The sequence below is a fragment of the Sinohyriopsis cumingii genome, chromosome 5 (genome assembly GCF_028554795.1).
Source record: "Sinohyriopsis cumingii isolate HCF-2022 chromosome 5, ASM2855479v2, whole genome shotgun sequence".
Lineage (NCBI taxonomy): Eukaryota > Metazoa > Mollusca > Bivalvia > Unionida > Unionidae > Sinohyriopsis > Sinohyriopsis cumingii.
The window spans coordinates 59,465,710-59,480,403 of NC_142965.1; the positions used below are offsets into that span (position 1 = coordinate 59,465,710).

At 35.4% G+C, this 14,694-nt stretch overlaps 1 protein-coding gene across 12 annotated transcripts in view; it reads right to left on the bottom strand.

The window, feature by feature from the left end:
• LOC149799253 (rho guanine nucleotide exchange factor 7-like) overlaps positions 1-14,694 on the bottom strand; it is a 115,886-nt gene that overhangs the window by 50,445 nt on the left and 50,747 nt on the right. For 9 of the 12 annotated variants that reach the window (XR_016421124.1, XM_089958539.1, XM_089958535.1 and 6 more), the window contains exons 13-15: positions 11,769-11,938; positions 11,024-11,234; positions 8,652-8,696 (exon numbers count right to left, since the gene is read on the bottom strand). Coding sequence is in view for 11 of the 12 variants with exons in the window: in XM_089958539.1 (XP_089814665.1) it covers positions 8,652-8,696; positions 11,024-11,234; positions 11,769-11,938 (426 nt within the window). In the remaining variant the exon portion in view is untranslated. The remainder of the gene's footprint in view (positions 1-8,651; positions 8,697-11,023; positions 11,235-11,768; positions 11,939-14,694) is intronic. The other 3 variants (XM_089958538.1, XM_089958543.1, XM_089958544.1) reach the window with 1 other exon arrangement.

The following is a 14,694-nucleotide window of genomic DNA, read 5'->3' on the forward strand; positions in this document are numbered from 1 at the left end:
TCATAGTGGGAATAATGAGTATACGATTGTCAGAAGAGGAGCGTAAGTATCTTGCTGGTGTGTACACATGATTGAGGTCGGATAGGTATGCTGGACTAGAATCTGACAGCGAAACGTAGCACAGAGAACAAATTTCGTGTTTGATTCTGGATCGAATGGATAGCCAGTGTAGGGTACAGAGCAGTGGGTAGGTGTGCTCTGATCGTGGTACTCTAAGTATGATCCGAGCAGCTGTGTTTTGAACTTTCTGAAGTTTCTGGAGCAGATATTGAGATGAACCAGACAGAATTGAGTTACAATAGTCCAGTCTTGAAAGTACTAATGAACACACAAGTGTTTTAGTGGCATCAACTGAAAGATATTGCGAATTGAGCTGATGCGTCTCAGCTCAAGATATGCAGCCTTGAATATTGTTCATGACATGTTGGTGCAATGTGAGAGTAATGTCCAGATTAACATCAAGGTTTCGTACTGATTGTGTGAATTTAATGTTGGTGTTGCTGATATTTATTGTTTGAGGTAAAGGATGTGAATGAGAAAGTCTTTGTGTTGTGATCAGAATAGCCTCAGTTTTATCATCATTCATATGCAGCTTGTTACATGTCATCATGATTTCACATCAGAAATGCACCTCTCTACACCTTGGATGGTAGCATCAACTTCAGTTGGGTGGCTATATTTGTATATTTGGGTGTCATCAGCGTACAATTGGTGAGACACTGGATGATGATCTATGACGCTTGAGAGCGATTGAGTGTACAGAATGAAGAGAACGGGTCCAAGAACAGACCCCTGTGGAACACCACAACATAGATCAACTGGGGTGGAGTGTATTCCATTTGCAGATACAATTTGTGTCCTGTTGACCAAGTAGGACCTGAACCACAGTAATGCTGTATCATGAATGCCAAATACATGCTGGAGACGGTGAAGTAATATATCATGGTCTATTGTGTCAGATGCTGCAAACAAATCAAGGAGGGTGAGGACTGTAATCTTTCCGCTATCCAACGCAGATAGAATGTCATTAACTACTTTTAGAAGAGTAGTTTCGGTACTGTGGCAAGGGCAATATGCAGATTGTACATTGCTAAAAAGACTGAATTTAGATGAGATACAAGCTGGGATAGAACAACCTTTTCTAAGATTTTTGATATGAATGGGAGATTAGAAACTGGGCAGTAGTTCTTTAAATCGTTATGAAGTGTTGGTTTCTTCAGCAGAGGCTTTACACTGACAGTTTTGAAAAACAATGGGAATTCCCCGGATGAGAGAGAGGTATTAATAACATCAGTTAGTGAAGGCAATACTGGATCTAAGCACTCAAGCAGCAGTGATGTTGGAATTGGATCAAGTTCACAGGAACTTTGGTGCACTCTTCATCACGATTGTACGTACGAAATCCATAGAGACAGGTTCAAATGCTGCTCATGGTTGCCACTCAAATTCTGTATCCCAACTGTATGGTGATGAGTCAATTGAAATTGTGGTGTCAAGCTTATCTCTAATGGTTTGTACTTTGTCATGGAAGAAATTTGGAAACATGTCTGGAAGGTCGACTGGAGAGAAGGTAGTTGGAAGTGGTGTAGATCTGATCCTTGACATTAGCTTGTTAGTAATCTCGAAGAGCTCTTTGCAGCTGGAACTTTCCATGATCTTAGTAGTGTAGTGGGCTGATTTCGCTGCATGGACTATATTTGTGATATTCTTCTTAGAGGATTCATAGATTTGCTTATGAATAGTGAGTCTGGTGGAAAGCCAAAATACATCACATCTCTGATTTCTTGACAGCCTTTAGCAGTCTCTCCAAGGGTGCTGGGAACAAAGATTCCTCCTTCGTCAGGTCAGCATGTGAGGTTATGGTAACTAGTGTCTGCATCTTCAGTTCCAATGTCTTAATAGCCTTGATGGGGAGATGGTTCCAGCTCCCTGCTGAAATGCCCATCCAAGTCCGAATTTTGTGTGTGTGTGTGTGTTGGGGCTGGCTGGGTGGTTAAGAGGCCAAGTGGGGGAATGGACACAGTAGCTAGTAGGTCCATAGGAGGGCACAGTCCACCCCTTCTTGGCATTTAAACATAATCTGAGTCAGTTTTCTCACCGCACTATGTGAGAGAACTAAAGTAATTTTGATTTGGGTCGAGTCCCAGAAAGTCCCACCAATCTGAAGAGGATCCTAGCTCTGAACATCCCAAAAGCTTGCGATAGTGTTCTAGGTAGTAAACTTTATTTACCACTTGATTAAAATTACACATTTCTTTCTTCTCCATAAACAGACTCAGTGGGTGGTATAAAGAATGCTAATCCAAATGATGAGATGGATTAGGTGTGACAGGTTCTTCCAGGAACTCACCTGCATCCACAAAAATCGAGTTCTTTCTCTTGTGTTCACTCCCGGAGCAAGGCAGGACTATTTTGTTTAATCTCCCTCCTGGAAGATGGGGACATCCCGGCTGTGAATTTAACATTCTGTCCCCGATTGAAGGAAGAGAGGGGACTAACTGTTTGATCCGCTCTCATTGGAGAAAGGGATTGATGACTCCCACTTGGCATCAGAGATACTGAGTTATGGTCCCCCTTCCCTTCCCTTCCCTCACTAACAAGGCTGGATGAGGCAGGGACAATCTATGGCATACCTGGTCTACCAATCTATACAGGAAATGGGCTAGCTGTTTGCTCCTCTCTCCTGGAGAAAGGAACTGGCAATTCCCACTTGGTACTTGAGAGGGTGGTGGTGCCCCATCCCTTTCCTCAATAACAAGGCCAGAGGCATGGAAAATCTAGGGCATGGTGGGTTAATAGATCCGTGGAGTCACAGTTGTTGTTGTAGGGTTTAACACAGTCACAGTAAAGTCAGCCATGTTGGCATGGTTGTTAATGAAAGATGACAGACTCACCACTGGAACTACAAAAGGACAGGAATTGCTATAACACCAGTTATGATCAGTGGGATGAAAACTCAGATGCAATGCTTTACAGGCGATTTATTAAAAATCCTCAAAATCAACAAAGTTGGACACAGATACAGGAAAATAAAAAAGAATTGGGGAGAAATAACGAAAAGACAGCTAGATGTCTGACAACAGGCCAATGCATAAGTAAAATATGATTATTTTGTCACAACATCTACAATATTTAAAACTCTAAACTGGTTACCCAAGCATCAAATGAGAGCTTCAGTACAAGATACTTAGTTCCTGTAAAGATGATTCAACAGCTTTTTGCTGTCGTTTTTTGTAACACCATCACCAAAGCAAATACTCAGAAAAAGGGAATTAAATGTAGCTACTCAATTTGTCACATGCAAGATGATAATGAAATTGAGAATTTTAACAAGAAATGTGTAAACAGTCTTTTAGACAAGCAAGGGCAGTAAATACATTGGGGCTAAGAAAATTGTGCAATGATTAGAATTGACTGCACATACTGTAAACCTATAAATGTCCTGGCAATACCTGGATAATCAAACAATCAAAAGCTATTATCTAGTATCTATGAAAACAACCATATCAACACTCAGCCTATCACAACATCCATATCAACACTCAGCCTATGACAACAACCAAATCAACATGCAATCAATGACATCTACTTTAGAATTTATGAAAAATGCTTCTCAGTTTATAAATATTGTGAACCTATAATACTTAAAATTAAAGAATTCCATACTGAAGTCTTAAGATTATGAAGTCTTTGTAATATAGAATTCATTATTTAATCTATGTACTATATAGCTACAAAATTCCATATTCAAGTCTTAAGATTCTGATGTCTATGTACTATAAAGCTAAAGAATTTGTTATTTAAGTCTATGTACTATATAGCTACAGAATTCCGTATTTGCATCTATATACTATATAGCTACAGAATTCCAAATTTGCATCTATATACTATATAGCTACAGAATTTGTTTTTTAAGTCTATGTACGATATGGCTACCAAATTCCATATTTAAGTCAATTACTACATAGCTACAGAATTCGTTATTTAAGTCTATGTATTATAAAGCAATATAATTCATTATTTAAGTCTATGTACTATATAGCTCCAGAATTCATATTTGTCAATGTACTATAAAGCAATATAATTCATTATTTAAGTCTATGTACTATATAGCTACAGAATTCCATATTTAAGTCTTAAGGTTCTGAAGTCTATGTACAATATAGCCACAGAATTCCATATTTAAGTCTTAAGGGTCTGAAGTCTATGTACAATATAGTTACAGAATTCCATATTTAAGTCAATTACTACATAGCTACAGAATTCGTTATTTAAGTCTATGTATTATAAAGCAATATAATTCATTATTTAAGTCTATGTACAATATAGCTACAGAATTCATATTTGTCAATGTACTATAAAGCAATATAATTCATTATTTAAGTCTATGTACTATATAGCTACAGAATTCCATATTTAAGTCTTAAGGTTCTGAAGTCTATGTACTATATTGCTACGATAAAGCTGCTGCACTGCCCAAGACAGTTATAGAGTGGAATTAAGACAGTTACAGAGTGGAATTAAGACAGTTACAGAGTGGAATTAAGACAGTTACAGAGTGGAATTAATATATATTTGTCACGTCTAATTAAGTAGGATGTGCATAACAAATAATTACAAAACACTTGAAACTTCAGATATTCACGGTGCAAGCTTGACATGTGTCAAGAGCACAACAGTCCATATTAGGTAGACATTAAAACTTATTGGCAGATAACCATATTTTTCCCATGGCAAGCCCAGGAGGTTTGACCAAGAAAATTCTGTAAATAGACACAAAATGCAGTGGGGATGGGTTTGTGGTCAGAGGTCTTATTGTGTGCTAAAATTATTGGACGAGCTTGTCATAGGATACATATGGTAGATAGCAGAGCAATAATCATTATTCATGATAAAATTAAGGTATGAAAATGATTGTTCAGAGGTGTCCAGGATTATACTGTATATGTGCAAACAGAGTTAAAACTTGTGATATTACTTACAGCTAAAGTATATAGACATGGATACAAAATTTCATTAGCATTTGACTTGGGAAATTATACCATGTAATATTCAAGCAACAAAAGTCATACCAAAATGAGTAACTGAAATAAGATTAATTCTAAGATGTCCTGAACTAAAAGATGCATTGACACAGAACTAAAGATGCATTGACACAGAAATGAAGATACATTTACAGAAATGAAGATACACTGACAATAAAATCAAGATGCACTGACACAGCAATGAAGATACCTCCACAAAGAGCAACTAAAACCTTACTTAACACATTTTGTGGCAAGTGAAGACTTTAATATAAAAGATAACGCTCAAATGAACATGAACATACAATCAATTTATTTTCCTGGGTGTTATTTTTCCTGGTTGAGAATGCTTTCACTTCCTTACTAAAATCTTTGGTCATGCTAATGAGAAAGGAGGGGTCGTATAGGTCAAACTGTTTTGTATACCTAAGTTATTTATTTTGTGGTTTGTAGTAACCAGAAAATTCAGTTTTAATACAAATGTGGAGGTCATTTTTATATAACCCAAATATATTCTCAATGCATTAATTCAGTGTAGAACAAAATGTCATAGAAATTGTGTTAAAAGTTTCTCTTATTACATACTCTCAAAATCTGACTTTACACTATTATACAGATAATAACTTCTTCTGTGAAAGTATTATTTAATAGAGGTGACATTCTTTAGTCTTGTTAAGTAACTATTCCTTATTTTTTAAAAATACGAATTGTAAATTCAATGAAGAATCTTAAAGTTTTAAAAAACTTATGAGACCCAAGTAGCCAGAACTTTACTCCACATATAATCCAAGTTTAAATCAAATTAAAAATATCCTACAATGTATTCCAATGAACCTTAAAATCTTTACAGTACTCCCTCACTATAAACATCAAAGTATTCCAATGAACCTTAAAATCTTTACAGTACTCCCTCACTATAAACATCAAAGTATTCCAATGAACCTTAAAAATCTTTACAGTACTCCCTCACTATAAATATTCTACAAAGTATTCCAATGAACTTTGAAATCATTATAGTACTCCCTCACTATAAACATCCTACAGAGTATTTCAATGAACTTTAAAAATATCTACAGTACTCCCTCACTATAAACATCAACGTATTCCAATGAACCTTAAAATCTTTACAGTACTCCCTCACTATAAACATCAATGTATTCCAATGAACCTTAAAATCTTTACAGTACTCCCTCACTATAAACATCAAAGTATTCCAATGAACCTTAAAATCTTTACAGTACTCCCTCACTATAAACATCAAAGTATTCCAATGAACCTTAAAATCTTTACAGTACTCCCTCACTATAAACATCAAAGTATTCCAATGAACTTTAAAAATCTTTACAGTACTCCCTCACTATAAATATTCTACAAAGTATTCCAATGAACTTTGAAATCATTATAGTACTCCCTCACTATAAACATCCTACAGAGTATTTCAATGAACTTTAAAAATATCTACAGTACTCCCTCACTATAAACATCAAAGTATTCCAATGAACTTTAAAAATCTTTACAGTACTCCCTCACTATAAATATTCTACAAAGTATTCCAATGAACTTTGAAATCATTATAGTACTCCCTCACTATAAACATCCTACAGAGTATTTCAATGAACTTTAAAAATATCTACAGTACTCCCTCACTATAAATATTCTACAAAGTATTCCAACGAACTTTAAAATCATTATAGTACTCCCTCAATATAAATATCATACAGAGTATTCCAATGTACTTTAAAATCTTTACAGTACTCCCACACTAAAAATATTCTATAAAGTATTCCAATGAACTTTAAAATCTGTATAGTACTCCCTCACTATAAATATTCTACAAAGTATTCCAATGAACTTTAAAATCTGTACAGTACTCCCTCACTATAAATATCCTACAAAGTATTCCAATGAACTTTAAAAATTGCTGCAGTACTCCCTCACTGTATATATCCTACAAAGTATTCCAATGAACTTAAAATCCTTGCAGTACTCTCTCACTATAAATAGCCTGCAAAGTATTCCAATGAACTTTAAAATCTTTATACTACTCCTTCACTATAAATATAAAAAGTATTCCTCTAACTTTACCATCTTAACAGTACTCCTGCACTTTAAATATCCTAGAAAGTATTCGAGAAAAAAAAAAACTAAATGATCTTTATAGTACTCCCTCACTATAAATATCCTACGAAGTATTCCAGAAAGCTTTACCATCTTTACAGTACTTCCTCTCTAAAAATATTGTACAATGTATTCCTCAGAACTTTACAATCTTTACAGTACTCACTCACTATAATGCCCCTCTTTATAACTCAGTTCCTGTTATGATTCAAATTATGCCATGGATCCAATTTTAGTAAGTAATGAAATTATATGTATCATGTAGTTCATTATAAGGTGGCCTCACTATATGGTCGTACATCAAAATTGGCTCTCACTGACAGCATTATCATGACAGAGTACTAATTTTCAACAAATCATTAAATGATTCTCATGGGGTACCTCAACTAAAACGTAGGCTTCCAATATAATGTATATTATGACATAGCTTGCACCAATTTGTGCTCAAATGTTTTGCACCAGTGGCCCGCATCTGGATATTCTATGTAATAATATACAATCTGCAGCAAGCCCATGGCCCACAAGTGGGCCATGACTCATAGTTTGAGAACCTATGCATTACACTTGTAAGTTATTTCTCAGCAGCAAGGGTTTGCAACAAGGTTTTAATTGCTCTAGTTGATGATAATTTCTCTGATACCAGCGAATGAATATAAATCCTCAACCAAACTGTTGGTACCAATCTCTAAATTCCTAAGTATAATCAAGGGATTATCTGTTTATTTTTACAGTAATATCCTGTAAACAAAAAATTTATGCCAGCAGTTCGGGAAGGTCTGGACACAGAATTCTACTTTGTAATTTGGCTTTAAACTTGAAAAGACTTTATCTAAACCTCTTTTATTCGGGAAAACAAAAGACCAACTGAAAATATTTTACCAGCAGGACATAGATTCAGCAGAACATGGTACTGCTTATACATGATGGCATCATATAACCTTCCACTGTACTTGACTTGCATTAGTTCAACTGGCAGAGTATCAGACTTGTAATCAAAGGGATGCTGGTTCATTACCTGCCCATGCCAGCCAAGATCAGCACGTCCTTGGAAAATGCTCTCAGCTCGTTTCCTCAGCAGGATATAGACAATTGTATGTCAAAAGTGTCAACAAAAACAAATAGAAAACGATGTCCGATTGTCAAGTTTTTAATCTGTACACAAATCTTAATGTAAAAGTAGTACATAAGTCATGCCATTTGCAATCTTGTGAGACAACAAGCAGCTTATTTCTCATTGCTATCTACAAAAACTGCCATAATTTCTCATGTGGTAATTGCCCAGATGTATATCCATGCACTGGCAAGCAAAATTCATGTGTTTTGGTGATCAACAACATCAACTGACTAGGCTGAAGCTATTCTTCAGAGAAATTAAGGGTTTGATAATCAAGCAATCAAAAAATAGACAAGGTAAAGGACACATCAAGGATGGCATTCAGGAGAATATTTACTGCCATGGAACAAAATGCACATATATATTCATAAAAGTAAAAAGCATGCGATACTAACATCGCTTCCACCGATAGTCATATTCATCCTGAGACATCGTACGCTCTGGGAGAAAAAGTCAGGATAAAAATCCTTATTGGGTTCACTGACTTAATGAACTGCCAGGAAATGCAAAGTATTGCTAAATAAAACCTTAAAGCTAAATGAAAGAAGTGATAAACTCTTACACACTGTACTATACTCACATTGGTAAATCAACTCTCACAGTGTACCATATTTACACAGGTTAATCTACTAGCGAAATGTATTTTTGAGCTTGTATAGTGTAAAGGACAAAAAAGGAATACACAGAAATACTTTTACTCGGCTATAAATCAACATTTTGTTAGCTTGAGAAGAAAATTTCAGAGAAAGGGACATTATGAAAGAAAAAATACCAATTAGCATATGGTAATGACTAACACAGAATAGGTGTAAGATCAGGCACAGAAAATTTTATTGTGTTACTCTTGTCAGGAGCACTAGATGTTAGTATCAACTATTATTTTTAACAAAATTTGGCAACTACTACGCTAGAACATTTTAGCTCTGTGCAAACAGTGTAGACAAAGAACTACCATCTTATAATGTGCCAGCAGATCTGGGTCAACAATGAAGGCTTGGAATAATGCACAATGAAAAGGAAGGACCCAGATCTAACAGTGTATTATCTGATGGCAGATCAAAGAGGACACTGTTTGCAGTTGGATGTGAGGTATATCTGAGCTGATACGATGTATACGATGCAATTCAATTTATCTACTTTAAACAAGTCTTGTGACAGCATGGTGAACTGATGCTCTTCAAATCCCTCCCTACTGAATGTTTCATGCTGCATAAAATTATGCATTTCATGAATTGCTGATTCACAAATCTAATGAGTTGGTTAAGAATTTTATGCCATCATTTAAAAACGATTTTTTTTTTATAACTACAATGGTCCATCGCTATAAAACCCTTCAGTATACCATTGGCCCTCTTAATAAACAGGTTATGCCAAATATCCCATTTAATTTGTAAAATGCAGATTTATCATTGGTATCTAATCTATTTAATTTACTTTTAGCTCATTACCCATAATAATTATTTATTTAGAATGTTGTTTCACAAAATTAAATACTCTTCAAGTCTGTGTTTTTATATATTGTTGAACACAGGATTAAAGAAAAATACCTCAGTATATGGATCCCTCCACAGTTCACACATGTGGCTTCCATGAGCAATATAGGGATGGAGACCACAGTTTTCCTTTCTATTCATATCTTGACAGTATGTTAAATCAACTCCTAACAGTTTACAATTACACACTCGCTTTGTACTAAAGAAATTAGAGCTATTACTATTAGTAAATGGGTGCACTTTAAAGGGCTTCACCCATTACAATCTGTTTGGTAGTGTCTTGCATCAAGAACAGGCAACCAGGGGACATAACTCTTCAAAATGATACTGTGGAAAGCTGGAAATTAAACTCTTCAAGGCCAGGTCATTATAAACCTGCCTGCCTAATTTGGTTGAAATCCAGCAATCCTTGTAAAGTAATCCTGTGGAAACCCAAGTCTGGAGGATGGGCAACATGTGAGCAAAATCCTCTAAATGGAATGATGGAAATCAAACTCAGTCAGCCAAAGTTATCATCAAAATCAAGCCACATACCAAATCAAGTTGAAATCCAGGTACGGTGATGCTGTTGAAACTATCACAGAAAGCTGGATATCAAATTCGTTGAAGGTTTAATGAATGTAATGCTGCAAGTCAAATTTGGCTGAAATCCAACAATTCTTGGGAAAGCTCAGTGTGGAAATGACAATGACAAGGGTAGCAATCAGGGTCTATAAGTCCTCAAGATAGTGACTGAGGGCTGCAAATCCAAATTTTGATAGATGGATTGAAAGCTGGAAATCAGACTTATTCAAGTATTTATCAATATAATGCCTCTTATCAAATTTAGTCGAAATCCAAGAAATCTTCATAAAGTTAATGAGCAGAAACCAGAGTAAGGAGGATGTGCAATCATGGGACAGAGCCCCTGTAAATGATGTTATGGAATGCTGGAAATTGAACTGGATCCAGGTCTCATCTGAATAAAGCCACACACCAGATTTGGATGAATACCAATGAACCTTGGTAAAATTACTGTACATAAACCTGTTATGAATAAGGGCAATCAGGAAGGAGATGGGCAATATCAGATGGATTGATGGAAGGACAAAAATGAGGACAAATGGACAACTTTATTACTATAGGACTCCATAGGGCCTTAATAATAAAATTCTCTGATTCCTCAGTGCTTTGAATATATGAGGATCTTAACATGGCACATCAATGATGCCTGCAATGACATATTTTATTTACAATAAATTATCTGGCAAAAATGTCCAAAGACATCCACGAACCTGGTTTTCTCCTTCCAAGTTTTCGCCCTGCTCTGGGACTACGAATTCCATCATCTCTATATAATAATGGGGGCCGAAGTGGCGGTGCTGGCCGCAGACAAGACATGTTCCATGGTTTGTTGACTTTAAAGTTACACAATGAATGTGTGACACTGACTGTAGCTGTTTTGGCTTTTGTAACAGTACTTATGCTTGGTTGGGATGTTGAGACCTATAATTAAAGACCATGAAAGGATGAGCTTAGCCATAAATGGTTAATACAAATGATCCTCTGCAAAATAGTTACAGCCTAACTTTGGATCATTTTCAGCACTGAAATATTAACACTTAAAAAGTTAAGTGTGTGAAAAAAGTAAATGTTGCCTATTGAAAGTAAGCAGTTAAACAGATGACTAAAATGATAGCACAAGTGCATACAAATGACATTTTGAGATTTTCTATAAAACAATTTCCTCAATTAAAAATAACATCCATGCTCTCTAGGAAAAAAGTACCTTTATGCTACTGTTCTCAATAAATACAATAAACATTACAAATGCAATATACAAATCATATAAACTCATCATCTTTATGACAGAAATGAAGCACTGTCACTTACTTCTCATACAACTGTATCTTAAGTATAATTTAAAAAAAAGACATTTCAAATTAAGAAGCTTTTTTCTGACTGTCTTGTTGTGATTCAGTAGTACATGTTTATAATAACAGTCACTAATCTGAACATAAATCTGGTTTCTATAGTTACCTGGATGGGTTGATCTAGCTGCTGCATTGTGATTGGTTTGGAAATGCTGGAAGATGTTGTCTGGCTGCTTGGTACCTGACTGGGACTTAAGTTTTTCTTTAGACATTCTAACCAGGCATTCAACTCCATCCTTGTTCCACAAGTAATTACCATTTTTTCTATCATAGAACCTGGCAGTGGAAGAAAACATTATGAAAGAAAACTAAATACTAATTATCTAGGGATTATATTGATGTCAGACAAGAGGATACTGTAGCAGTGTACATTAATTCTGCATCTAAACACATTTTGAAATGCTGTTCCTTCAGCATAAAAAGTCAGTTTAAGGACAGGCCATCTTACATTTGAAGTAATTCCTTTATATAGGTGGTGCTATACAGTTTCGCATTTTGCATAGGGTTAGGATTTTAAAGAAAAAGAATGTCCCCGGCTTTCCTCACTGGTTATACTGGCTATTTAAAAAAGACCTTGTATATCTTAGGTATAATGCAAAGAACCTTTAATTCCCTTTATTTTGGTGTATGACTGATGGGTGTACTATGGGTTATAGAGTATACAGCTTGGCCTTACTTCAAATGTGCACCTTTCAAAAAAGTGCTAGCTCTACTTGGTCATTTTCACTTCCTGAACTTCAGAGGTCAATTGTATAAAAAAGAGCCAATAACTTTTTTTACATTTTATATATTTGGTAATTCATTCATTGCACTTTCAGAAGCTGGTATTGTCTAGTCTGGCAAAATTCATTTGCCCTATTTTAATAGCTGCTATGTATAGTGTACTTTAGACTAATTCAGACTGATTTTTTAACACAAGGGAGCAGTCATTTTAGTTAGCAGTGTGCTTAAATCATGTAAAATTTCCAAAAGTACAATATCCAAAAGAAATATCATCCACATTACATTAATGTAGCATAGAGGTATGCAAACATTCTCTCCACTGTGCATGTTTTAAATGTGAACTACTTCACCTTACATACGTCACTCTCTCAAAAATACATATTATCTGGTGAGCGCCACCATACCAGCAGTAAATTGTGCACATTAAATAGGGTATTTCATAAATAAAATTGTACTGTATGTACAGCATAAATGTTTTTGTTGAAATTTTTTACTTGCTTGTGAACTGTAATAAAATCTATATCAACAATGTGCCTCTACTGTAGATTATAAATTAATGTTCTGGTATACTCTTAACTACCAGTGAACTATACCGTAATGTGCATCAGAGACACACATCCAAAATATCTAACTCACACAATCTGTGTTGCTGTGCATATTTTAGATGTAAAGAATGCACACAGTGTGATCAGGGTTTGTTCAATTTCCAATGCAGAGAATGGTCTAGTGTCTGCTTCATATGTTGGCTTTGTTATGATGGAGTAACTTTCCCATATCTCATGTATAGGCTTTGTTATGATGGAGTAGCCTTCCCATATCTCATGTGTAGGCTTTGTTATGATGGAGTAGCCTTCCCATATCTCATGTATAGGCTTTATTATGATGGAGTAGCCTTCCCATATCTCATGTGTAGGCTTTGTTATGATGGAGTAGCCTTCCCATATCTCATGTATAGGCTTTATTATGATGGAGTAGCCTTCCGATATCTTATGTGTAGGTTTTGTTATGATGGAGTAGCCTTCCCATATCTCATGTATAGGCTTTATTATGATGGAGTAGCCTTCCGATATCTTATGTATAGGCTTTGTTATGATGGAGTAGCCTTCCCATATCTCATGTATAGGCTTTATTATGATGGAGAAGCCTTCCCATATCTTGTGTGTAGGCTTTTTTATGATGGAGTAGCCTTCCCATATTTCATGTATAGGCTTTATTATGATGGAGTAGCCTTCCAATATCTCATGTGTAGGCTTTGTTATGATGGAGTAACTTTCCCATATCTCATGAGCTCTTACATGATTTTCTTCAGGCTCAGCAATTGTTGTCTGACAAATGAACCCAAATGTTTTTCTGACTAGAAAAATACCTCCAGCAGAAAATGATGTGCACAGAGAATCACCAGCCAAGAAATCAAACGAAGCAGAATACAGTAAAGTAACTGTGGTGTGTAACTTGGCTGGAATACAGCACATCCACTGGGATGACCTGCTCAAATTTTGACTGGGTCTAAGAATTTTCAAAAATCTGCCTTTGTTCACGACACGGTATCTGGAGAACACATTAGCACTCAAGGCATTCTTTCACAACAAAAGAAATTGGAAGTTTGCAGAGAAAACTGTGTTATTTGGTGTCATTTTCTTAAAAAGGTTTATTATGGATTCTGTGATGGCTTATAGTGTTATATGTAATGTGTTGGCTTATAAGTGTGCTAGAGAAAGATGAAATAGACTGTTGAAGTGCACTATAACCTAAAAGGAAAATTAGTTATAAATAAACAAGGCATTTGTTTCATTAATGTGTATGCTAATTTGTAATATTCAGAGGGAGAGAGACAGAGAGGGAGGGGAGCACGTAATGTAAGTTGCTATTTCATATGTTCTGCTGAAATAATTAGCAGCAAGATGAAAATTTGCCAATACATTCTTGAACCCTACTCCCATTTTTTAATTTGACCCCAGCTCTGACACCAATGTTTTTTTTTTTTAACCCCTAAACTTACACCCCTTGGGATACACTCAGGCTTGCCTTTCAACTGTACCATAAAAATGCACTGGATAACTTTGACTTGACTGTAAACTATACTATGATTTACCTGAATAAATGTCAGTGATCTGTAATATAATTTACCCTCCATATCTATCACTTTCAAAAATGTGAACACCAAACTGATGGCAGAAAGTGATACTATGGCTATCCATTTGGGAAAAATAGGTAACAGATAACAAGATTTGTCTGCCATGTTAGAGGTCAGATCAGCACTATTTTCATTTAGTAACAAACATACTTTTTAAGTCTCTTAGTGAAAATCC